The sequence below is a fragment of the Euprymna scolopes genome, chromosome 23 (genome assembly GCF_053919585.1).
Source record: "Euprymna scolopes isolate OS-2025 chromosome 23, ASM5391958v1, whole genome shotgun sequence".
Taxonomy (NCBI): domain Eukaryota; kingdom Metazoa; phylum Mollusca; class Cephalopoda; order Sepiida; family Sepiolidae; genus Euprymna; species Euprymna scolopes.
Genome location: NC_136504.1, coordinates 52,116,226 through 52,142,894, shown reverse-complemented (window position 1 = coordinate 52,142,894; position 26,669 = coordinate 52,116,226). Strand labels below are relative to the sequence as shown.

Here is a 26,669-nt window from a genome sequence, read left to right as displayed (position 1 = left end):
ATTTTCTTATGTAGGAATTCTTTAGGACATCAATTATTGGAAGGATTTCGTAAAGGTAAAAAAAAAAAAAGGTTGGGAAACACTAGTCTAGGACTAGCACTTGTGAGTTTTTATTACACGTGAATTCGAAAGGTTGTCAAAAAAAAAAAAAAAAGATAAAACAAATATATAACAAATAAATGTTATCAAAAGCAAGATAAGTTACTTTTCTCCCTAACTGGGAAGTTTTTAGTGTTTTTATTTAATGTAAAGTGTTTATTCGGCTCGAAACACATATAGTGTTTACCAATGTATTTGAAAAATGCAAATGGTGATGGACTTAAACTAAAAAACTATACAAAAAAATACTCAATATATGTTACTGTAACATAGGCTGACAGATATTCGGTGGGTTTCTAACAATATTTTGTACAGTTTTTTACTTTTAACTTATTTCCCCAAACTTACGTATTCAACAGAGTCCGTCGCCATTTACATTTTTCAAATACATCGGTAAAAACTGTTTTTCGAGCCGAATAAACACTTTACATTAAATAAAACCACTAAAAACTTTTGCAGATAGGTAGAAGAGTAACTTATCTTGCCTTTGATAACATTTATTTGTTATATATTTGTTTTTTTTTACAACTTTTTCGAATCTATGTGAATAGTAAAACAAACTCGCACTTGTTATTTATTTGATGAATATTAACGAAAATAAGATATTCTTAGAAAGCAATTTACTAACCCCTCAACCCCGACCTACCCCCAGTCATCTTTAAAAGTTAACTGAACATTTCTTTCTTCTTCAAATAATAATTTAAAAAATAAATTAAAAAAAAAAAAAAAAAGGAAAAAAAAAGCCAACTTTCTAGTAAATTTAATTTTAAGTTAACTTACAACACGGATGAGGTGTCCGAGGGTAGCGTGTATTGTGATGCAGCTGGGGTTAGTACGAAAAGATGGTGGAACAGAGTGTAAGTTTGGCCAAAGGTGAAAAGCCATGGCAGAAGGAGGACACGACGATTCCATACCAGAGGATCCCCTTTTGTTTTTTGGTGGTGCTGGTGCCTTTTTCGTGGTGGACTTTAGTGTTTTTGGAGGTAGTTTTCTTCTTTTTAAGACGATGACAACGACGACGGCGGCTTCATTGGCAGTGAAGGCAGGCAGAGGGTGCCGGCACTCTGTAGATTTTGAAATCTGACAGACATGCGGGCAGTGCACACACACCACGGCTACAGCACTCTAGCAGAAGACCGGCAGCACTACTGAGCAGAGATTCAGAGTGCAAGCCTCCTCTTATATACCGCCAAGGGGCCCTCTGCCTCTGCCTCCTCCATTCCTCAAACACCTCCTACTTTACGCGATAAGTTGACTAGAGAAGTTAAGTAATGATGAGAGAGGCTGGCATTTTGGATAAGTTTATAGCTGATAGGCAGGGTGGGGTGAGTGGGGGGGGGTACTGTAGTACTGATGATGATGAAGAGAAAGAAAAGTAAGAGTAATATTTGAACGTTGAAGATAGGGTGTGGTTCTATGAGAATGTGAGAGGAAAATAAAATTGAGAGAGAGAAAGAAGGGAAGGAATAGAGGGAGAAAGAGAGAAAGGGAGAGAGAAAGAAGGGAGGGAGGAAGAGAGAGAGAGAGAAAGGAGGGAAGAAAAGAGAAAGGGGGAAAAGAGAAAAGGGGAAAAAGAAAGATAGAAAGGATGGATGAAAAGAGAGAGAGAGAGGGAAAGAGGGAGGAAGAGAGAGGGGGAAAAAGGGAGGAGGAGAGAGAAAAGAGGAAGGAAGAGAGACTGAAAAGAGGGAGGGAAAAGAGAAAAAGAGGGAGAAAAAGAAGGGAGGGAAAGGAAAGAGTGAGAAAGAAAGGAAAGAAAGAGAAAAGAAAAGAGATACGAATAAGTGAAAGAGAGAAAGAAAAGTAGCAGAGAGAAGAAAGGAAGGGAGAAACAGAAAAGGGGAGAGAGAAAATAGTAGAAGGGAAGGAGGAAAGGGCTAAAGAAAGGGAGATGAAGGTAAGGAGGAATGAGGAAATAAGAACAGGAGAAATAGCCTATCCTACCTTGACAGAGTACAAAATAGACTTCGTGGCTTAGTGGGGGATGCCCTTTTCTCTACCCTGCAACCTCTCTCCCACAGAAGAGACGTTGCGAGCCTATCCTTGTTTTATCGTTATTTCCATGGCAGGTGCTCGTCTGAACTCCAATCTCTCGTCCCCCCTCGCCAATCTTTCACGAAAAACACCCGTCTAGCTGAATCCACTGTGAAAAATTTCCCCCACTCTATATCTGTGCCTAAATCAAAACGCGGATTCCATGAACAAAGCTTCTTTCTTAGAACTGCACGCCTGTGGAACTCTGTTCCGTCTGCCTGCTTCCCACCGGACTACAACTTGGATGTCTTCAAGTCCAACGTTAACAAATTCCTAATGAACCACCCCCTTAAGTAAACACTTCGTCAAATCTCCACACTAACGTAATGTACTTGCAATAACCCTGATCCCTGAGTGGCTTCCGGGCCTTGATAAGTGGTGATCACTGTAAAAAAAGAAAAACCAAAAAAAAAAAAAAAAAAAAAAACATATTTAGGATAATATGTGTTGACAAAAATCAGCAGACAATCCCACAAAAATGTCATCGATTTTGTCATAAGATCTGACTTTTTTTTTCTTTAAATCAACTTAGCAGAAAAATCTAACGAGATGGTGAGAAAAACGGGTGCAATTTCCTGATTGAGCAAAAAATACCTTAAATCACTTGTAGAAATCTAAACAACATCCACAAAGTAAAACAAGTGAAGCATGCACAGTGAACGAGGCATAAAAAAAATGACTAAGTTCAGCATTTGCTCCCCCACTCCCCATTTAGCCCTCCAAAGTCCCTAGGGGACATCAAATCCGGGTGAAAATGAACAAACGGTGCAGTTTTAGGCCTCAACATAAGTAAATTTGAGTTCTGCACCATGCAAAAAAAAAAAAAAAAAGAAATAACTAAGTCCATCATTCCCCTCTCCTCCCATTTAGCCCCAAAACTCCAAGGTCTTAACTTATTTAAACTTGAGTTCAGCACCATGCAAAACTGCTAAATAGACATACACAGAAAATTTTGGACAAGTATGGTAAAATAGTGCCAAAAATATGTTTTTATTAGCCTTAAAAAAAAGAGAAAGGTGGGAAGAAAAGAGAAAGGAGGGAGGAAGAGAAAAACACAGAAAGGATGGAAGGAGAGAGAGAGAGAGAGAGAGAGAGAAAGACAGAGGAAGAGAGAGAGGTTGGTTGGTTGTTTTTGTTTTACAGCATATCAACCCTTTTCAGGTTATTTAATGCCGAATCCAGTGATTCGAAAGAAAAATTTTTTTAATAGAATATATTTGTTTTTCTCCAAGTCGGTTTCTATTTAACCCATAGTTGGGACCCTAACAAGTACTACCACTCTGGATCAGGGTGGACCTCGTAGCAATGTCAATTAAGGGGTGGCTCCACACTCCCAAAAACCCTCAAGTTGGGGCCTCACCATCGGATATAGTTTAAGGTCATATCCAGAACTGAAGAGAGAGAGAGAGGGAAAAGAAGAAGGATGACGGTTATTCCAAAAGTAAGGCCACCTATTTTTTTAACTGAAAAACTTAAACGTTGAAGAGCTACGAAGATCATCATTCTCAATGCACTTTTGCCAGCTTTTTTTGATACCTCAGTCGTAAAAGTTTGGAGCGTGCTCTGTTACTTATATCTCTGTCACCAATCTGAAATCAACAAACCCATCTTCTAACTGTCTTGACATCAAGTGCATCAGCTTCGTAAGTGTTCAACAGGGATAGGTGAATGTTTATCAGAGGAATTCAATGACATGTCTGCTTCTGAAGCATGCCCATGACAGTGGTTGCTTTTGTAGGGTCTCACACCGTCAATATCTGCAACAGAGAGATGAAACTTTTAGGTCATGAATGCATTAGTTCAGTCATCATAATAATGCAATTTGCAATTCCCTTTGATCCATTCAGGCAAAATATAAAATAGGGATGAGAAACGAATTACCTCCCCTTTATAGTCGCTCTTTATCAGAAAAACCATTTCCTCTCCAAAAATTTTCAAAAAAACAAAAATAGCAAAAAACATGGCTGTCTGTTTACAGTTTCAGAATAGAAGAGAGAGAGAGAGAGTGAGAGGGATAGATAGATAGATAGATACAGAGAGAGTGTGTGTGGATTTAGGCAGCATGTTTTCATTTAACCATGTTATAATATAGCACCTTTTTTTTTTTTTTAATTACATTTTCACCCCAAAACAAGGCACATTGCCACTTTGGTGTAGGAGGTTACTATCACGGGCAGAAACTACTGGGGCACTATGTTGGGATTTGGGCAGCAAGATGTTGGTTCACGTTACACTTGAACTTCTGCATGTCAGTACAGTTAGGGAAGTAGGGACCTGGAATGGAATTCCAGAGTCTAGCGGTTCTGGGGAAGAAACAACTGGAGTAGAAGGATCTTTTACATCTAGGGATCTCTACTGTGTGGGGGTGGGATTTAGCTGCCTGTCGGGTTTGTCGAGGGTGTCTACGTCATGGGGGCACAAGTGTCTGCAGTTCATCAGAACATTCACCATTAAAATACTTGTAGAACAGGCAGAGGGGTGCAACGTTTTGTTGATGGGACAGAAGCTGAAGCTTAGATGCCAGTTCAGGACCTATCAGATTGGCGACTCTCTTTTGAACCTTGTCTGGGAGCGAGAGACTAGCAGCAGATGCACCAACCCAAATGTGACAACAATACTCCATACATGGGGGAATGGTGGCCTTATAGAGGTACAGGATACTTTCAGGTGTCAGTAGTTTTCTAGCATGGTAGAGAGAACCTACCTTTTTCGCAGCGGCCCTGGCAATGTTTTCAATATAATTGTTCCAACTCATGTTTCCTGTGAACGTTAGGCCAAGCAGTTTGAAAGATGTACTCTCAGACAGGGAGTCACTGACCATTGCTATTGGTGGCAGAGAAGGTTTCTTGTAATTATTGAAGGAAACCAGTTTAGTCTTGGCAGCATTGAATGTGACCATCCATTTATGTCCCCATTCCACTACAGATTGGAGGTCATCCTCTAGTGTATTTTTTGCCATTTCTTTAGTTATGTGTTCATTTGTTTTCCTGTCATGCCTGTTATAGAGCGTGCTGTTATCAGCATATATACCCATCTCAGAGGCAGTTTTGTCGGGGATTTAAAAAAAATTTTTTATTCATTTTATTTATGTTTTAAAACTTTTTCAACTACCGTGGAATTTCCACAGGTTCTGCTAGTTTATCTTATTTAATCAGCAATTTAATATGAACTGAACAGAACTTGCACGTAGATATTTTATATCACATTCCCCCAAAATTTTGTACATAATATTGATACTAAAAACAAAACACTCATAGTTCATAAACACACTACACATTTTGAATTCTAAAAAAAAAAAAAAAAAAAAATCAAACCAAAATGTACTCGCTTTGCATACAAACTTCTAGAATTCGCACATTCTAACCGCTATATGGATATAGTCGTAACAGTAAAAGCAACAACTGCAGAGAAGCAACGTCAAAAATTATTTGATATTTGCTTGATTTAAATGCTTCAGTTCTTCCCGGCATATACAGCATAATCACTTTGACATACTGATTCCTGCCAGATCACTGAAGTTAAGCAATGATGAGCCTGGCTAATATCAGACGGGTGACAATTTGGGAATACTAGGTTCTGCATAGGGTGGCGAGACAGCACTGCTGTCAAAGGAAAAGTTTAGCCCCTCTTTCCCTTCGCTAGTCTGAGGGTGGTAGAGAACCCACTTCAGTCCCTTCCCTCGATCAGGGTAATGTGAGATCATGGAAAGCAGGTGACTGATTTAATACAGAAGCAATCAGGAATAATTCTGTTCATGGTTTCGTATTTCGTTGTGCTGGGCAGAAGATTTCTCTGGGTACAATGGTCAGGACAATTGCCCAGTGTACTGCTCGGACAGAAAGAAACTGCAACCTACTGTATGTACAACTGCAAAGAAAAAAAAAAGCTTGAATGGGGTTCTGAATGATGAGCAACAATGAATTCCTGAATGCCTTGAGAGAGAAAGGTAGATGGAGAATTATAGCTGTCGATACCTGAACCAGGCAGGACACCACTTGAATGGATGAATGAAATGCTTCAAACTGATTGGATTAAATACTTAATTTCTATTGGTTTCCTATATCTTTTTGTATCGTGGCATGTTCATGCTGTAGATGAAATCATGGTTAGTGTTGTCTGTAGGCTTTAGGTCCATTATTGGTCCGATTCCTCTGAAGACGTCATACCAACCTGGAAACTTCTTATAACTCGGTGCAGTACATACAGCGCCAAGCCTTCCCAAATGGTCACCCATCTGGTACTGGCCAGGCTCATTGTTACTTACTTTCGGTGATCTAGCGGGAACTGGTGTGTCAACGTGATTGTGCCATATATTTCCTATATTAGACTTTAGTGAATCACAAAATAATCTTTTCAGGAGCCGAGCACCTATTCTTAGATTTTATTTAAAAGATCGCACTTGTGCTTTCAATGCAATGAGCTAAGCATAAGCACAAGTTATCTAAGGAATCCTTGTCACTCTGAGTGATAACTTAATTTCTTATATAGACCCCTTTTTTTTTTTTACAGAGGAGTCACCACTTATCAAAACCTGAAGACCACTAGTGATGAAAATTGGGTAGTAGTTGACTATTTAAGGGGACGACAACAAGAATTTGTTTACATTGAACTTCAAAATGATCATGTTGTAGTCAGTCGGAAAGCAGGCTAGTGGAACAGTTTCACAGGTGGATAGTTCTGGTTGGTTGGTTGTTTTACGGCATATCAACCCTTTTCGGGTTATTTAATGCCGAATCCAAAGATTCGGAAGAAAAAATTTTTTAATAGAATATATTTGTTGTTTTCACGTCGGTTTCTATTCAACCCATAGTTGGGACCCTAACAGGTACTACCACTCCGGGTCAGAGTGGACCTGGGAGCAATGGTAATTAAAGGGTGGCTCCACACTCCCCAAAGCCCACGAGCTGGGGCCTCACCACTGGATATAGTTTAAGGTCATATCCAGGACCCCCATTGAGGGACTTTTACCCTCTGCAGGGGGGCAGTCGGTGTATTCTAATGCCGCATCGACAGGGCTGGATTGTTCTGGAAAAGAAGCTTTGTTCATGGAACTTGCATTTAGATTTAGGAAGAGATAGAGAGTGGGAAAATTATAGTGGTTGTAGCTAGGTGAGTGCCTTTTGCGAAAGGTTTGGCATGGAGGAAGCATAGATTGAAGCTCCGACGAGCATCTGCTATAAAAGTAATGATAGAGCAGAGTTAGGCTTGCAACGCCTTTTCTGTGGGAAAGAGGTTGTAGGAAGGAGACTTCGAAGCTGATTTTGAAATCTGTGCTTTGAGCGGCTCCTCCCCAGATGTAGCAACACTACTCCATATGAAGGCTATTTTCTTTTGTAGCGATTATTTCTGAATCTGCACACTTCTCAAACATGTTCCTCCCAAAATTACAAACCTGGCCTTCCGTGGCCCGGGTGACAAGATCACAGTGTAGTATCTGTTCTGGCAGATACTGCAATCAGAGATCATTGTCCTTGTGGCAATGACCTCCTGGTCCATGTAGGGGTAATCCTATATACCAAGAGAGGCTCTCATTATCAGCTCCCATTTCCCACCTCTCGGGAGCTAGTCCCCTTTCCCCTTCCCCCTCTCCATATTAAAAAACGGCCTCATGCCTAATTTGCTCTCGTGGGGAAGCAAATAAATACCCATAACTTCTTTGAAGATGGTGCTTTTGTGCATCTACTTTCATGAAAAAAAAAAATGTAAAATGGCACTAATATAAATAATAGCTTCCGATTTGCTGATCTCTTCAAGAGGAAAACATATTCATGTTATTTAAATTCTTCGGACTACTATTCTCATCCGGAGTGTAATTTTCAGAACGTTTTCGGTTGATGTAACCTTAGACCTTCTTCGAGTGTATCTTGTCAAACTCGGGAATTCGGACGGAATGTCGAACAGAACCCTTTATTTACTTCACGGGGGTAGCATGCTCTTGTTTCGTCAGCCATGGCTGGGTAAAAATCCGAAGTAATTTGCAATTGTATTTTTTGGTCGCCCAGATTGAGAATTGAACCTTCAACCTTCAAGAGAATATCACTTTTACAATTGATTGTTTTCCAAGTACTCTAACTACTGCGCCACGGGTCCTTGTGAAGTAAGCAAGTGAAGCATGCATAGTCCCCTGTGAACCCATAGTGAACGAGACATAAAAAAAAAAAGACTAAATTCAACCCCCCCCCCATTTAGCCCCCAAATCCCCAGGGGACATCAAATCCTGGTGAAAATGGACAAACGGTGCAGTTTTAAGCCTCAACATATGTAAATTTGAGTTCTGCACTATGCAAAAAAAAAAGAAATGACTAAGTCTATCATCTGCTCCCCCCCCCACACCATTTAACCTCAAAGTTCCCAAGGCCTTAACATATTTAAATTTGAGTTCAGCACCATGCAAAACTGCTAAATAGACATACAGAAAATTTTGGACAAATATGGTAAAATAGTCTCAAAAACGGAGTGTTTTTATTAGCCCTAAAAGAGCCCCTGGGGCACACCCAACAGTTATCGCGAAGTATAGACAAGCAAAATTATATAGAAATCAGTTAGTTACAGCTTTTCAGAAAGTTTTATAAAAATCCAAGGCATCAATTTTTTTTAATAAGGACAAAAGTGTCAATTTTAGCTATTTTAACAAGAAAGGCAAACCTAGGGGGATAAACAGAGTTTTCCCGGAAAATCAGTTCTGTTACTTTTTTTACTCATATCATGTTTAATGTTTGTGCAAAATTTCAAAAAATTCCAAGCCACAGTTATTGAGAAAAGTAAAGACGGATGAACGGACAAGGGTGAATTTACAGGTCCACCCTCCTTTTGTCAGGGGACTAATAAAGGGTTCCGTTTGAAATGCCATCCAAATCCACTGATTTTGACGGAAGCATTCTCTGAGTTCGACAAGATACACCTGAAGAAGGTTGGAGGTTACGACAACTGAAATATTGTGAAAATGACACTCAAAACAAGAACAATAATCTGAAGAATCCAAATAATATGAATAATCAATCCTCATCCAAAAAATTCCAAAAAGGAAAACATCCAAAGTTAGTGATGGTGGTTCACTATTTGTGAGAAGAGAGGTGGGTTGCTTATCTACAGATTACAACATAGTCATCTTCAATTTGATGGGTTTTTGTTTTGTTTTTACTCTTATTCATCTCAAACAAGGCACATTGCCTCTTGGACCTTAGGGGCTACTATTTGGGACTATGTCTACAAAGGACTATGTGAGGAAATTAGCAAGATGTTTGTTCACATTACATTTAAACTTCTGCATTTTAGGACAGTCAGGAAAGCAGGAGACTGGGAAGGAATTCCAAAATCTAGCAGTCCAAGGGAAGAAACTATCAGAGTAGAAGGCTTTCTGCCATTTAAGGACACCTATAGTGAAGGGGTGGGATTTTGCTGCTAGACATATTTGTCAGGTATATGTACATCGAGGGGGCACAATCAGAATACATTCCATTAAGTATTTGTAAAACAGACACAAGGATGCAAAATTGCGGCGATGTGACTGGAGTTGGAGCGTGGTTGATAGTGTGGTACCTATTAAACTGGACTCTTTTTGGATCCTGTCTAAGAGGGAGAGACTAGTGGTAGATGCACCAACACAGATATGGCAACAATACTCCATACGTGGTTGAATGTTGGTTTTGTAGAGATACAGAATACTGGCAGGTGCAAGTAGTTTTCTAGCATGGTAGAGGCAGCCCACCTTCTTTGCAGCAACCAATGTCTTGGATAACATTGTCACAAGTAACCAAACTTAATTCATTTCATTAATCATTCTCAATCCATCGTTCAACTGACAATAATTCCATCTCATTAAGTCGCATATTCAAATAGCTTTTCGCCTTGATAAGTGGTGACTTATAAGTACAAAAAAAAATTTGTTTTAATTCAAATCTTAAAATTTAAAAAATAAAAACTCAGTGTCAAAATGCATCAAACTTTTAAGAGTTTACAACTACTACAGCACATGAACTTTTTTATATGTGGAACACATTACCGTGGAACTTCTTTGCAGACTACAACATGCTAATCTTCAAATCCAATAACAACAAATTCTTATGAACCTTTCCTATAAGTAATCAAACTTAGATCATTCCATTAATTATTTTCAATCCTCTCATAATATTCATCTTTCAACTAATCCTAATCCTTGAGTGACTTTTATCCTTGAAAAATGATGGTTCATTAATAAAATAAAAAAATACTAATAAAATTTGAAATAAAATAAAAACTACATTTTTGTTACTGAAATGCAGCAAAATTCTAATACTTTAAGACTTACATAAAAATAAGATGCTTTTTTTCCCCACACATGGAGCACATTACCATAGAACTCCTTCACTGCAGATTATAACATGGTTGCCTTCAAATCTAATATCAACAGTTTTCCAATATAAGCCATCTCATCTTCTTCTATCTATATATATAAAAGGCAAAATGTGTGTTTGTATGTTTTGCAAAATCTTTTGACAGAGGTAACGGATCCTGACCAGATCGATATCATTTTGAAGCTTGATGTCTTGGACGACAAATATAAAAAAATTAGCCAAAAACGTTAATTCCTTCACCCTCAACTAGGTAGTTTTCTGCAGCGAGGGATCGGATTTTCCGACGCCATTTCTGCAAGTCATCTTTTCTTTTCGATTGACTATGCTAAATTTTAACACTTTCAACTTCCGGTTGCATCATGGAGCATCGGTAAGATGTCAGATTTTTTTTCACTTTTTTTTTTCCACCTTCGTGTCACGGGTTCGAGCCCGCCTGCTTACTACTAATTATTTATTTTTTTTAAACACCTCTCTCCACCCTGGCTGTCTATTGTTGTTTTGATTTCCTCTCACCACTGCTACCATTTTTTTTTTATCACTTCTCACCACCTACACACACTCAGGCAATGCCGAGTACCCCCCCTTGCCCTGTTACTATCATTTTAAAAAAAAACTTTTACCCCTCTCTCTATCTGGTCTGCCTACTGTTATTTTTATTCTTGTACCCCCCACCCCGCTATTACCACTTTTTTTTTTTTTTTTTTTTTTTTTTTACACCTCTCTTCATCAGGACTTCAAGTTATTATCATCTCCTCACACATCTCCACACCCGGTCACCCCTACTAGTCTATATATAAAAGTGAAAATGTGTGTCTGTATGTATGTTCGCTTTTTGTGTATGTCTGCAAAAGGCTTTTTTTTTTTCATCGGCCTTCTCAGTAGGCTCCTCCTTAAAACTTTTTATATCACGTCTAAATCGTAATACCTACGAGTTACGAATGGGGTTTACATGTGTATTTAATTTGCCCGACTTTTACCAGCTCGCTGCGTCTTCGAAAAGCGAATGATAGGGCAGGGGAAACAGTAATTGGCTTGCAGCGCAAAACTAGGTCAAACATCATGCCACTTCCTCGCACCTGTATATTTCACTTTATAACCCTTAACTTAACATGCTTGTCAATTCCTCTCCCCTCGTGGCCGAGATGGTTAAGTGCCTGGCTTTTTTTCCTTTCCTTTCCACCTTCGCGTCAAGGCTTCGGGGTTCAATCCTACCTTCCTACTAAAACTTTTTTCTTTCTTTTACACCTCCAAACACCTGGCCAACGTTTTTTTTTTTTTTTAACACACATACCTCCAAACACCTGGGCAACGCCGGATACCCTCCGCTAGTCTAATATATAAAAGGACAAAATGTGTGTTTCGCAAAAACTTCTGACAGACACGTTGGAACATGAGAAAATTAGTATCATTTTAAAGCTCGTCCTCTCGGACAACAAATATCGAAAAATTGGCCAAAAACATTAATTCCTTTACCCTCAACTGGGAAGTTTTCTACACGGAGGGGGTCGTTCTTTTTTCAACATTTTCGCAAGCCATTGTCTCTGTTGGATTGACTATTAATTTGAATGCTCACGACTTCCGGTTTCACAATGGACGCATCAGCTAAGACGTTAGGGTTTGTTACCTTCTTTTCTTCCTTCACACCTGCCTTCCTACTACCACTTTTTTTTTTTAACATTTCTCTCTAACCGGGCTGCCTACTGTTGTTTTGATCCCCTCGACCTCTCCACATCCCCACTACTACCACTTTTTTTTAACACCTCTCTCCATCCTTGGGGTTCCTTACTACACCACCTATCCACACTTGGGCAACGCCGGATACCCCCCCCCCCGCTAGTAAGTAATAAAATTCAGTTCATGTCATCAATCATTGTCAGTCCTTTCATGATGTTCCTCATCTTAGAAAACTTGTAATAATCGCATCTCATTAACCCTTATCCTCGAGTGGCTTTAGCGAGTGATAATCCATTGGTTCCATATGTAAAGAAATATAAAAACTCGTTTTGATGTGGAAAAAAAAAACAAAAACAAAAAAAAAAAACAGAACTTTTTCTTCCGCTGTGTACCTAGCACCAGGTAGAATTTCCACAATGATATTTTTTTCAAAAAGAACACATAACCACAGGGTTGCTTCCCTGCAGATTAAAATAACCATACCCATAAGTATTCAAACTTCATCCATTCTGTCAACCATTCTTAATCCTCTAATTACGTTCTTCGTTTTTTAACTCAGAATCATTGCATCTCGTTAACCATTATCCTCAAGTAGGTTTTGGCCTTGATGAAATAAAAAAAAGTTGGTATTGAAATCCATCCATATCCTAATAGTTTACACCCATCGTAGCGTGCAATCATTGCATCTTATTAACCTTTACCCTCAAGTGGCTTTTACCCTTGACAAAATAAAATAATTACATGTTCATTATCAAAATACATCCATTATTTAAGAGTTAACGGCTATCATAGTGCACACATCTAAAAAGACGTTTTTTTTTCATGGCTGTGCAACTGTAAAAAACAACAAAACAAAAAAAAACAAAAAAACAAGAAATCTCAGAATTAGCAATCACTATTCATGCAATGTGAAAATTGGGGAACTGATGAAGAATGGGGTAGGGAGGCTGCCAGAGCTGTGCAGGTGGGTACACGTCTGAGACCGTTTTTTTATTTTTATTTTTACTTTGTTTTTTGAGACAAGAATATAGAAACGGGGCACGAGGGTAAAGAATGGGGTGTTGAGCCCAGATAAAGAAACACCTGCACTACTCCCGCCACCATGCTTATACCGATTGCCAGATGACTCTCCGCTGCTGCCATCAGTTGGAGATGTGCTTTCCAACCTCGTAGATATGGCGCCCAAGAGCTCTACATGGGCTTAGCATGGCCCTGCCTGGCGGCTTTCCAATTTGCAGTAATGCCAAGAATTTCAAGCTGTTTTTGTTATCAGAGAGTTGCTTCGCTGTATAAAAACCTCCTTTTTACACTTTTTTTTCCTGAATAAACAACTACTATCTCGCAGAAGGTGTATATCTTGTCTGCCCCCCCCCACGTTATATAACATGAAAATTAACTTATTGAAATTGGAACAAAGCCGGATCAAGACAACAGATCTTGCACACAGAAAAGTGTTAACTAGCCTTTTCTGAAAACTTTACTGCAGTTTCATGGTAAATTCGATCATCAAAAGTACATTAATATCGTTCATGTCTTTATACTAAGTATACTACACTAAAATTTTATTTCCATCATATCAAAAACTTTTAAAAAGATGCGCACATAGATATCTGGGAAACAAACCACGGTGTCAAGTTTTGATGGCTCAATAATCCAACAAATTATGACTGTTCCAAGTTTGTTCAAAATCAGAAAGTATACCGTTTTGGTTGCAGAAGATGGTATTGACACCAAATTCACAGAAGCCACTTAGGTAGGTTTCTACATTGCGAGTGAAACAGTCGCATTGGCGACTTGAAATAATGAAACGCTTATCTTTTGGCGATTGTATTTCTTTCACCGACAATCTTCCAAAGCTCACCACTGAATGAAAAATATCTTTTAAACTTTTTTTTTTTTAATGAAACGAACAAATTATTTAAACAATAAAAGCTTAATAGAATATATTCTTTTTTTAACAAAGGCTGTTTAAAAGAAAATATCTGAAGAAATTAGAATGTTTATACCTTCAAGTATCAACATAAAATTTGTTGTATATTTAGAATTACAATTAAAAAAAAAAAAAAAAACAGAAAAATCTTTATGATGTACATACTCGTCACAGAACGAAGATGTCATATTCTAAAAATCATGTGGGTTTGGCTAGTAACTTTTCTATTTGGCTAGTAAACGAAAATATTTAGTTGTCAAAGGTCAACTAAAGATAAGTTTGTCTGTAGATCCCAGTTAGGTCTCAGTGGTAAGGTGTCTCGTTTGGAGTGAATAAAAATATCCATCTATCAACTGTTATAGAAAAGGAACTTCATGTGCCTGGCAGTGTTCTTAGATAGGTTTTGTATCGAAATGTCTTCAATAATCGATAAGCAAGATAATCTAATGAACAAAATGAACATGCAATTTTGACTAAAGTTAATTACCTTACACAGCCTAACATCATAAGTGCATTTAGAAGTTTTATTATCACACAAGCCGAAAAGTTGGACATATAAAATCAACAGTAGGTGCTTTGATATGAAAGGGGTGCATTCAAAGTGAATGTTTCTGCTTAAAGCGCAATTATCACCACACAAGCAGTAAAGTCAGGCATATATAATCAACAGAAGGTTCTTTGATATGACAGAGGTGCATTCGAAATGAATGCTTCTGTTTAGAGCACCATTGAAGCATGATACTTGACTTTTGCATTTTAAACTTGGATTCAAGCCATTATATATAAAAAAATAATTTTATAAAATCAACAGTAGGCTCTTTACAGTGCAATGTAGACTGCAATGCATTGTGAACTAAGTCATTGTGGGGAGGTATGTGAAGCTTCCTCCTGATGCACTGCAATGGATTCCCAACTAGAGCAGGCAGTCAATCAATTGAAGTGAAAAAAAAAAAATGGCCGATTTCACCGATTTCAATGACAATAAAAATATGGGAGTGTGAAACATTTGTTGATCATCATTCAATCCTGGACAACGTCGGGTCACCCTGCTAGTTATTGATAGAGCACCATTGAAGCATACTTGAACGCGGTTATATCATATTCTTTATATCATATTCTTGTCCAGGGTTGTCAGATTGGCCTTTTTAGAAGATAAATTTTGCGAATTTGGCCTCTTTTGAGGCAATTTGTCCTTCAAAATTTGTACTGAGCCTTTTTGAAAGTGTAACATATAGACTTAGAAAGGAACAAGCAGAACATTATATAGATTTAGTATTCAATGCAAAAATGAGCACAAATTTAACCATCAAGTTGGTATAAAGCACTTGTTCTAAATCATTTAATTAATAATTTTTGCCAGTTTTTAACTAAAACGTCTACTATATACATCTTTGTAAATGTCTGGAAGCTCTTTGGCTGCTCTGCAAACACCTGAAGATCTTCGTATGGAGTCTTAAAAAAGAGGTCCAATAGAAATTGTTACACTGTATAAGTTTAATTGATCATTGTGTGACCAAACCACCTTGCTGGGGTTGCTCTCTGTCTGATACCAATTTTTATGACTGCTACAGTCTCAACAGATGGTCAGCAAAATGAGGACTGTTTATTTCAGTTAAATGCGTAAAGTGGTCAGTTTAAAGTTTTGACTTGGACAAACAAGAGAGAGCAGCATCCAAAAACGTTACCATGACAGCAAAGATGAAGACAACAATCCAAAACATGTCAATGGTAAAATCAGTTCCTGGTCTCAGAAGCAGAGGCATAGATTACTTTGTTCGGAATTTCAGATGCTTTTAATTGACCCTTGAATACTTTAGTAGCTTTTTCATCAATCTAAATAAAACAGTAGATGTGTGTATGTATGTGTTTGTGTGGTAAATATTTAACCGATAAACTCTTAAACTTCTGGTCACATAACAGGAAATGGTAATCATACACCAAGAATGTTTATAACGACTAAAATCTTTGTTTGGATGGATGAATAATGCTTACAAAAATATGTCAGCAAGTTGAAATGCGAAATGTTCATTTCAACTTGACGACATATTTCTATTAGCTTGTGCATGCATAAACTAATGGATGAAAGTGGTTCAATTTTAAAATTTTCTTAGCTGTCTGTCGGGTTAGCTCAAACAGTAGCAAATGCAACTGGAGAAATAAATGAGGGAATGCGACTGGAGCCCTAAATGTTTTAGTTTCGATTCTAGTTGATAGCACCCAATTTTTTTTTTTTTTTTTTTAACTTTTGAAATCAGTACTATATATTAAGTACAATGTGATATTCAACGAAAAATTAGCTCTGTAATAATAAATAAGAAATCCGCATAAATTAAAATATATCAAGTGTATTTTATGATGGGCAAGGTTGGGCGCACCCTGTTAGTTTTCATATAAAAAAAATTGCTTTAAAAGCATTTTCACATGTTATTGGAAGGGGAAAGAAAAAAAACGTAAAGGCTTTGTTCGACGTTGTATGTTAATATGTAGCACTTACATACTAGATGGTTTCCTGTGGTTCTAACACGTGGAAAATATTTGTGAACTATGCTAATAGCTTCCTTTCGATAATTAATCAAAGTAATAATAAGAAGCAAAACAAAAAATGCAAAAAAACATGCTATATTTAGCCATTTAAAAAAGGAGGAAAAAACAAATATTGAATAGCAATAGGGAGCCTCAGAAAAATTCAAAATGATTGCAATTCGTGGTAAAATATGCCTAAGCAAAGCAGTTCTTACAAATCGGTCACCTAAAAAAAAAAAAAAAAAAAAAAAAAAAAAAATCCTTCAAAAAGATAGCAAACTACAACTTTCCCGTCATAAAATACACTTAATTTTCTTTAAGCTACATAAAAAAAAATGCTTTAACACTTATTGGTAAATATTTCTAAGGATTTACTTGTATATAATTTTGATGTTGTTTGAAATAATGATTGAGATATTATAATATTGTTTCTATAATAGTGTATCATTGTTTAATATTTCATGATAATCGGTGTTTAATAGTTTCTATAATAGTGTATCATTGTTGAAAGATTTTATGAACAACTGTGCTTGAGGCACCCCCAGAAGAGCACTGACCAAAAGATATTTTGCATTGACACTATTTTACTTTTTTTTTTATTTTAATTTCCGGTTGTTCAATAAACAAAAACAATGCGCACAGTGATAAGTTTGCATTCATATTTTTTTTTATTATTGAATGGGGGTGGGTTGGGGGGGGGCTATTTATAAAAAGTTTAACTAATCGACTAAAATATACATTGTGTTATTTACAAGCATCTTTTTTTGTTTTGTGCACATTTTTAGTTTAGTTAATTTATGCAGATTACATATTTGTTATTACAGGGCCAATTCTATACTGAATATTATATTGTACCTAATATACAGTATTGATTTCAAAAGTTAAAAATAAATAAAATTGATTTGGGTGCCATTGACTAGAATCAAAACCAAAACATTTAGCACTCCAGTCACATTTCCTTAAATACTGCCAATCGGTGGCAGGTTTGAAATGGTATAGGCGAGTTCACGTAGACTACTACCGCTAAAAACAGGATAGCTCAACTACGATCAGGAGAGATAAGGTTTGATGACCAATGTTCTAAGAAGAGGAGTGGACAGCAAGTGCAGGTTCGGTCACACAAAAGTAGAAAGTGTGAGGCACCTGACATCCAGCTGTAACGTTTTGCTGGGAAGTGGCTACTATACAAATTCGACACAATGGAGTGTGTAAATATGTCCACTAGCAGATCTGTAAAAACTTAAATATTGAAGGTAGCAGCATGAAGTTAAAATAATTTCTTTAGTAAATATTTTTAAAACCCTTTTAAAAGCTAAAAACAATTTAAAAAATTTACATTTTTTTTTAAATGAAAATTTAACACAATAGGTAGAATAAAAAAAAATAGGAGGCATTACTTTTGACCCCCCCCCCCCTTATATTTTAGAAAATACTTGAGAGGATTAAACCGCAACAAATTATTAATATACACATTTTATTGAGACGAAAAAAGTCAGGTTTGGAAACGAGAAAAAAAAAATTTGCAAAAAAATTTACAAGAAAGTGAGTTACATTTTATTTGACTGTTCTTCAAGAAGATTTGTGTGTGCGTGTGTGTATCTTTCATATAAATTTCAGTCGTGTATGCGTTTTGTATATCTCGCTAAAACTTTTGAAACCCAATTCGAATAAGAATGATTCTGGTACTGTCTTAAAGGAGAGAGACTTGAATGAATAATATGTGAAATTTAGAGCAAAATATTCATTTATTCTACCCTAACGGCCACAGAATCCAATGGGGGTTGGGGGTCACGTAAATCGTCTCTTTCTAAACGATTTCAACATCTGTGCATGCGTATGTGTGTCAGAAACTAACCTTACGAATGCGTGAAATATATTGAATAATTCGACCCTTTGTCTTTCCAAGCTTATAAGTACTCGAAAAATGTAATTCAAACCCCAATTTTTTTCAATTAAAGGAACATTAAAAAAACAAACAAAAAACAACGTGGTTTAAAAAAAAAAGGTTTTAAATTTCAGACTTTACAGGAAAATTTCTAAAAAACACTACTTTTTTTTGTTTTAAATGTGATCTTTTATCTTCAATTTGTGATATATAAAACTTTGGTGCGTAAATTATTTATTTACTTTTTAATAGCCATTTCAAAATGGGGGGAGCTTGAATTAAAAACAACAAAAAACATTTGTCTAAAATATTATATTCGGTTTATTGGAAAAAGCATAAAATTTCACATTGACCCTGAAAATATCGTAAAAATTGAATCAATAGAAAAATTTTGATAGATTTTTAAAGTTAAAAAAATGTAAAAATACTTAGCTCGTAAAATTCAATTACTGTTTTTTTAAAATAAAAAAATAATATTTCTATTACTTTTTATACAACTTTAATAGTTTATTTTGGAAGTATATTCCATAAAGAAAATAAACAACCCACTTTTAAAAGAGAAATTACGAGTTTTTTAAATATTTTATTTGCAGTTTCATGTTAGGGGTGTCAAAAATTCCCCCCCCCCCAAATTCTGATAGACCCAGTGCATAAGCATTCATTTCTCAGTTACGTTAAATACATAAATTTGCAGGGTCATGTTATGACCGTCGACGTAGCTTAGATTGGGTTAGAAAATTGTTTCATAATAACTTTTTTGCGATCGAATCCAGCTTACGGCGGATATTTTATTATTATTTTTTTAAATATACTTTTGAAAACGTTTATTTCAGTAAGCTTTTGCATTTAAACAGGGTTTCAAATATTTTCTGTTTTGTACTTCGTAACTAAAATAAAGTGTAACTAATTTGTTTGCAAGTTTTTCTCGTTTTCAAACCTGACTCCAAATGAAATGTGTATATTAATTTGTCAGGGTTTAAAATATTTTTGGTTTTGTACTTTGTATTATTCACTGGACATTTTTTTTATCGGTGGTTAATTAAATTCAAACAAAAATCATTTTTCTTATTTCGATTTTTTTTTTATATCATCAGTTGTTTTAGCTGAGGGTCGATTTTAAGATCGGATTACTATTAAATACATAATCATTACTTACGTAAATCACAAATATATATTTTTTTAATTGTAACTGCTTAATAGTTTTTTTTGTTTTTTTTTCCCCTCTCTCACTCCCATGCCCCGATTCCGAATTCTTAGCAGTGGGGCAACATCAGTAGATTTTTTTCAAACTGATATAAATTATTGCACAGTACAAATAATTAAATTAACGTAACTTCATTTTTTTTTTTTTTTATATATATAGCCCGGGGCAACGCTGGGTAACCCTGCCTATATATATATATATATATATATATATATATATATATATATATATATATATTAGATTGTTTTAGTCTCTTGAAAACAGGTAAACATTAACTTAGAATGTGTGCTTTGTACCAAATTGATGGTTGAATATGGTTAAATTTGCGCTCATTTTTTTTCATTAAATACTAATCCCTAACTGTGCATCAAACAGATACCATTATACTTCATTTGCTGTACCTTAGCATGACAAAGTCCATACAAAATTTAAACCAGATCTATTCAGTAGTTCCGAAAAAAAAAAAAAAAAAAAAAAAATGGGAACACAGACAAACACACTAATATACACAGAATATTCCGCGTTTCGTCTGCATAAGAATCGTCAAGCTAAAATGCATTTTTGATTGCTATACATTTTCATTACTTACAACTTTGCTCGAGCACTATTAAAGTAAATACCAAAAACTGATGCATAAAATATTACTGTGTAATGACAATGTCTTAACAAGCACTTTTTTTTATTTATTAAATTAAAACTTTTATTGAATTAAGGCTTATTTATATTTTATAAAACAAATGTAGTCGAAACAAAAAAAAGTAGTCGCAATTTCCCTTTTTAAAGTTTTCATTCTTTGTTTTCTTTTGTTTTTTTTTTAAGTTAACATTTGTTAAAAAAAACAAAAACAAAAAAACGGCCTTTTCTTTTACAATTCGAAGTTGCGTTGTTTCAACGTCCTAAATTCTCGTATGAAAAATTGAACGAATCATTTAGTAAAACGGAGTTACCTCCCTCAGACCAATAACGAGTTCTAGGAAAGAGCCGATTGTCGTCTAGCTATTAAAAAAATGTTCGGGTTTGTATTACTGTACACATAGATTCGAAAAAGTTATCAAAAAACAAATATATAACAAATAAATGTTATCAAAGGCAAGATAAGTTACTTTTCTACCAAACTGGATATATTTTTCGTGTTTTTATTCAATGTAACATGTTTATTCAGCTCGAAAAACATACAGTGTTTACCGATGTATTGGAAAATTCAAGATGGCGTCTGATTCTCTCTTTAACACGGTAAGTTTGGGATAAGGTGTTATAAATAAAAAAAAAACTATACAAAATACTATTAAAAACCCGCCGAATATATGTTAAACTATGTCACGGTAACATATATTGAGCGAGTTTTTAACAGTATTTTATCAGGTTTTGTATTTATAACACCTTTTCCCAAACTTACCGTGTAAAAGAGAGAGTCAGACGCCATCTTGAATTTTCGAATACATCGGTAAACACTGTATGGTTTTCGAGCTGAATAAACATGTTACATTGAATAAAACACGAAAAATATATCCAGTTTGGTAGAAAAGTAACTTATCTTGCCTTTGATAACATTTATTTGTTACATATTTGTTTTTTGACAACTTTTTCGAATCTATGTGTACAGTATACAAACCCAAATGTTCTTATATATACAGTTTAGTCAAGACATTAAAAAATGAAAATATCGAAAAAAGTTTTAATTGTATGTATCCGGTATAGAACGAAGTTCTCCGAAAAAAAAAAAAAAAAAAAATTCACCTAATTTCATCAAGTAGTTTTTTTTTTTTTTTTTTTTTTTTACAGCGGAAAAAACACGTTTTTATGAGAGCGCGTTGAAGGCGGCCATCTTGGTTAAAAAAAAAAAATTGTTTGAATTTTTGAAATGACAAAGGGAGATAACTCCAGTTAAAGCGCTGACACCCCTCCCCATCCATCTCTAATACTAGCCTTTCTTCCTAAAAATCGAACATTTTGCTCGGTATCATAACAAATTGTTTTTTCGCTGTAAAAACAAACACACACAAAAAAAACTACTTGATGAAATTCAGTGAAATTTTTATTTTCACAGAACTTTAAACTTTTTTCGATATTTTCATTTTTTAATGTCTTGACTAAACTGTACAAGTACCTATTTTTTTAAATTTTTAATAAAACTACTTAATTGTACGTGATGGTTAGTACATGTTTTTTTTTTTTTTTCTTCTATCACGATTACATACGCCATAAAGATTTCTCTTTATTTATGGTATTTTGGGGGTTTTCCATTGGAAGGGAGGGGTTTATGGATTTGCACACAAAACAAAAGAAAGACACATTGCATTAATCAAAAAAGAGTTCCCTCCCTTACATCGAAACTGGAAAAGTTTATCGCATATTGAACTTAACACATCGATTCTCATTATATGACTGAAATTAAACAACACAGAACCAACCTGGTCAGTATTAGATGGGTGACCATTTTAAAATACTAAGTGATGATGTGCATGGCCCATATGCACATATGGGTGGACGAGTGGACGACTGGACGACACCCCCTGCAAAAACTAACGCCGTCAGAACGAATTACTCGTGACAACCGCAAAATGGAGATTATTACCTCTCAACGTTAAAAAACATGAGGCTATAAAGGAACAACGTCTACACAAAAGTACTTGTAAGAAATGAGTATCCAAGGGATTTCAATAAATTACGAAGTCAGTTCCGTGCATTGATGTAGAATCCTTAATTCGTATCGGGAGTGGGCGAAATAATTTACGAATTAAAAGCTGCGAAAGAAATGATGACACTAAGTTTGCAAATGGTTAGAAAAGTTGGACTTGTTTTACTGTCCACGGTCCCTCGTAAAAGTGGTAAAAAAAAAAAAAAAAAAAAAAAAAAAATCAAATATCTGATAAATAAATGTTACCAACGGGAAGAAAAATTACTCTTCTACCTAACTGGATAGGTTGTTAGTGTTTTTACTTAATGTAAAATGTTTATTCAGCTTGAAAAAACAAGCGTTTTCAAAGGGTACGCAACCTAACCACAAGAAAAAAAAAAACGGCCGTGTAACAAAGTGTAGTATCTGTTCTTTAGATTTTACACATCAATTTCTTGTTCTCTGTCAGTAGAAGAGAAATCCTTCCCGACTGAGACAATTTTTATTTTTGTTCCTTTTCTCCACATTAAAAAACGACCCTGGTGTCTAACTCTGTCCCGTGGGGAGGCATTGTAAATAGGAACAAATACATTGTCGCCACTTTTTCTTGTGGTCGCGTCGCGTACCCTTTTAACTTTGCTTGTTTTTCGAGTCGATTAAACATTTTACATTTTAGTAAAAACATGAGTTAAAAAAAAAAAGGGATAACTTGTCTTGCCTTTTGCAACATTTATTGAGTTTGTATTACTGTAAACAGATTCGAAAAAGTTGTCAAAAAAACAAATATATACCAAATGTTATCAAAGGCAAGATAAGTTACTTTTCTACCAAACTGGATACATTTTTTTGTGTTTTTATTCAATGTAACATGTTTATTCAGCTCGAAAAATAGTGTTTACCGATATATTGAAAAATTCAAAATGGCGCCCCACTCTCTCTTTTTACACGGTAAGTTTGGGAAAAGGTGTTAATAAATAAAAAACTAGACAAAATACTGTTAGAAACTCGCTCAATATATGTTACCGTGACATAGGTTGACATATATTCGGTGGAGTTTTAACAGTATTTTGTCTAGTTTTTTTCCCCCAAAACTTACCGTGTTAAAGAGAGAGTCGGGCGCCATTTTGAATTTTCCCATACATTGGTAAACACTGAATGTTTTTCGAGCTGAATAAACATGTTACACTGAATAAAAACACAAAAAATATATCCAGTTTGGTAGAAAAATAACTTCTCTTGCCTTTGATAACATTTATTTGGTATATATTTGTTTTTGGACAACTTTATCGAATATACGTGTACGGTAATACAAACCCCATTTATTTGTTATATATTTTATTTTTTTTACTACTTTTTGAAGAAGGACAGTAAAACATAGCCGAAAAGTTTTTAGACCCCCCCCCTCAAAAATAGGTGCCATTCAAATCGTAAACTACTTCGCCCATTTCTGTGATTCTGCCAATACCGACTCTATTGGTAAATAAATCAATAGTTGTTCAGATTGGTACTTAAAAGTACATACAAAAAAATTTCTATGATGTACGTTACGTACCAGTCACGGAACGAAGATGAAATATTCCCAAAATCACTTAATTTGATAAATTTTTTAAAAAAATTTTTATTCAAGGAAATCAAGTTTTACGACTAAGCGAGTAGTAGTGTTTTCGTCCGCCATAATTAAATCTGACGAAATAGAAAAAAGGAGGCAACTTAAATCGAAGTTGAGAGATGAAAACTTAGCCTTACGTTCAATGCAGTTTATTAGCAATAACATCGCTAAAAATCGTAAATCATGAGTTTTTTTTTTTTAGTTTTAAATAAAATTATTTGATCGATTTGCATAATTATTGGAATATGATATGTTCTGTGATGAGTATGTACATCATACAGACTTTTCTGTATTGTCTTTACGTTTAATTTTCACCATAAGTGTCGATCCAAATAAGCACTAAGAAATCCTCAGGGCACCCATTAAATTCATTACAAATATCTTTTCCGCCGAAAACGTTGTTAAAGCAAGAAATACGCAATGAACATTGAGGACTTCGATGTGTGTGTGGTAGAGGAGGGATGAGGAGGGAGGGGCAGCGACTCTGATAAGATTTGAAACGAACATTTTATTTTATAAATATCTCCCGCGCTCCAACTTCAGAAAATCTTCCACTTGCCAGATATTTGATAAGAGACTGTCGGGAGGGGGAGAGGAGGGGGTTTGGATGAGGATAACGGTCGAAACTTGGAATCAACTGGTACCTCTCTCCATCCTCCCCTCTCAGTTTCAGTTAGAATATTAAAAGAAGAGGGTCATTGTGCCCTTCAGCTGTGTTTCACAAACGGCGAGAAAAAACAAAAAAATAAAATAAATAAATAAAATAAACAAACAAAAACCTCACTCTGGGAATGGAAGGAGGTAAGAGACGGTTTACTTGTTGCTCACCTTCCCGCCTCCATCTCAACGGTCATTCGAATTATTTTTGACACGGAAAAAAAAAAAAAGTTCTTTTAGAAGTTTTGCTGATCAGACTGTAGAAAATAGTTAATTCCTATTTCAGTCACGTATATTATTTGAAAAGTATTTTTTTCCCCAAAACAACTTATTTATTTTACGAGGTTTAATTAAATAACATTAAAAAACACTAAAATAAATGAAATTGAAATAAATCATTTTATCATCCTGAAGAATTTCGCCTTAAAATGGGGTCAAAACGTTGATATTTTTCTAATGCTTTAGGTTTGTTTGTTTTTTTAAATCTTTCCTAACAAAGGTCGTTGATAGTGCTCAATCAAAGAGAGCAAATTATAATTTATTTTCTTTATGTAAATACATTCATATCTTGCTACGATGTGCAGACCGTTTCGATCATTATTGATCTCATCAGGCAAGAAAAAATTTAAACTTAAAAAAAGTTTAAAGCTTTCAATTTTAGAGAAAAGTATTTTACCATATCTAGCATGAGACCTAGTTTAATTATCTTATGATTTTAAATCAGAGAGTAAAACCTTAACTACTGTTATATATATATATATATATATATATATATATATATATATATATATATATATATATATAACGAACAAAGTTAAATTATTTAAACAATGAAAGTTTAATAGAACAATATTCTCTTTTTCTTTTTTAATGAAGGCTGTTTAAAAAAAAAAACTGAAGGAATTAGAATGTTTATATCTTCAAGTATCAACATACAATTTGTTGTATATTTAGAATTACACTTATTTAAAAAAAAAAATACAGAAAAATCTTTATGGTGTACATACTCGTCACAGAACAAAAATGTCATATTCTAAAAGTCATGTGGGTTTGACTAGTAACTTTTCTATTTGGCTAGTGAACCAAAATATTTAGTTGTCAAAGGTCAACTAAAGATAAATTGGTCTGTAGAGCCCTGCCTATGTAAAAAAAAAAAAAAAAAATGGCAGTAGCGTGGGGAGGTAATCAAAATAACAGGAGGCAGTTAGGGTGAAGGGACGTGGTTACGCTCGAACTCATGACGTGAAGGTAGGAAAGAAAGTGAGAGAAAATTTGACGTCTAAGCCGATGTCTCCATGACATGACCGGAAGTCAAAAGCATTGAAATTAACTGAAGTCAATCCCACGGTGATGATGACTTGCTAAAAAATCGACCCCTCCTTGTACAAAACGGCCGAGTTTAGGGTGAAGGAATGAATGTTTTTGGCCATTTTGTTCAATATTTGTTGTCCAAGACGTTGAGCTTCAAAATGATACCGATCTTGTCAGGATCCATCGCCACTGTCAAAGTTTTAGCGAGACATACAAGTATACATACATATATTTAAACAGACAGGTGAGATTTATATAATAGATGTTCTGCAGGACTTGTGGCTGCATCCGATATTCAACTTCATACAGATCATCCAATACAGATACTTACACACTCCATTCTATCACATTGTATAGTAGCCGTCCCCCAACAGGACCTTACAGTTAATTGTCGGGTGGCTCACACTCTACTTTTGTTTGGCAGAACCTGCATTTGTTATCATTGCTGAGACCACTCATCTTGAAAGAATTAGTCGTTACACCTTCATCTTGGGCAATCAATTATAATCCTCTCCTGATCATAGTGAAGCGCTCCTTTTTTTTTTTTTAAGCCAGTCTATAGAAACTTCCTTATCTATATAAACCTGGGTGAATTCATTAAAAAAATACTTGGCATGATATTAGTTTATTTAGACTGCTGGTCAAATGCATAAACTGCTGGATGTTTAAAACATGTTACTTGGGTGGTTTTAGCCACAATTTGAAAATTTACAAAAATAATGTAAAACAAAAAAATCTATGTATTAACGGTTAATAAAATGTTTTAGCTGATCTGAATAGGTCTTTATTAGTT

General features: G+C 35.2%; 1 protein-coding gene across 7 annotated transcripts in view; it reads right to left on the bottom strand.

The window, feature by feature from the left end:
* Positions 1 to 26,669, bottom strand: part of LOC145245893 (uncharacterized) — a 321,405-nt gene that overhangs the window by 256,094 nt on the left and 38,642 nt on the right. For 2 of the 7 annotated variants that reach the window (XM_080107623.1, XM_080107624.1), the window contains exon 1: positions 880 to 1,536. The exons of 3 other annotated variants lie outside the window; for them this stretch is intronic. In XM_080107623.1, the coding sequence (XP_079963749.1) occupies positions 880 to 1,011 (132 nt within the window). In that variant the 5' untranslated portion in view covers positions 1,012 to 1,536. Of the gene's footprint in view, positions 1 to 879; positions 1,537 to 26,669 lie in introns of those variants that run through there. 2 more of the 7 variants (XM_080107625.1, XM_080107626.1) reach the window with 1 other exon arrangement.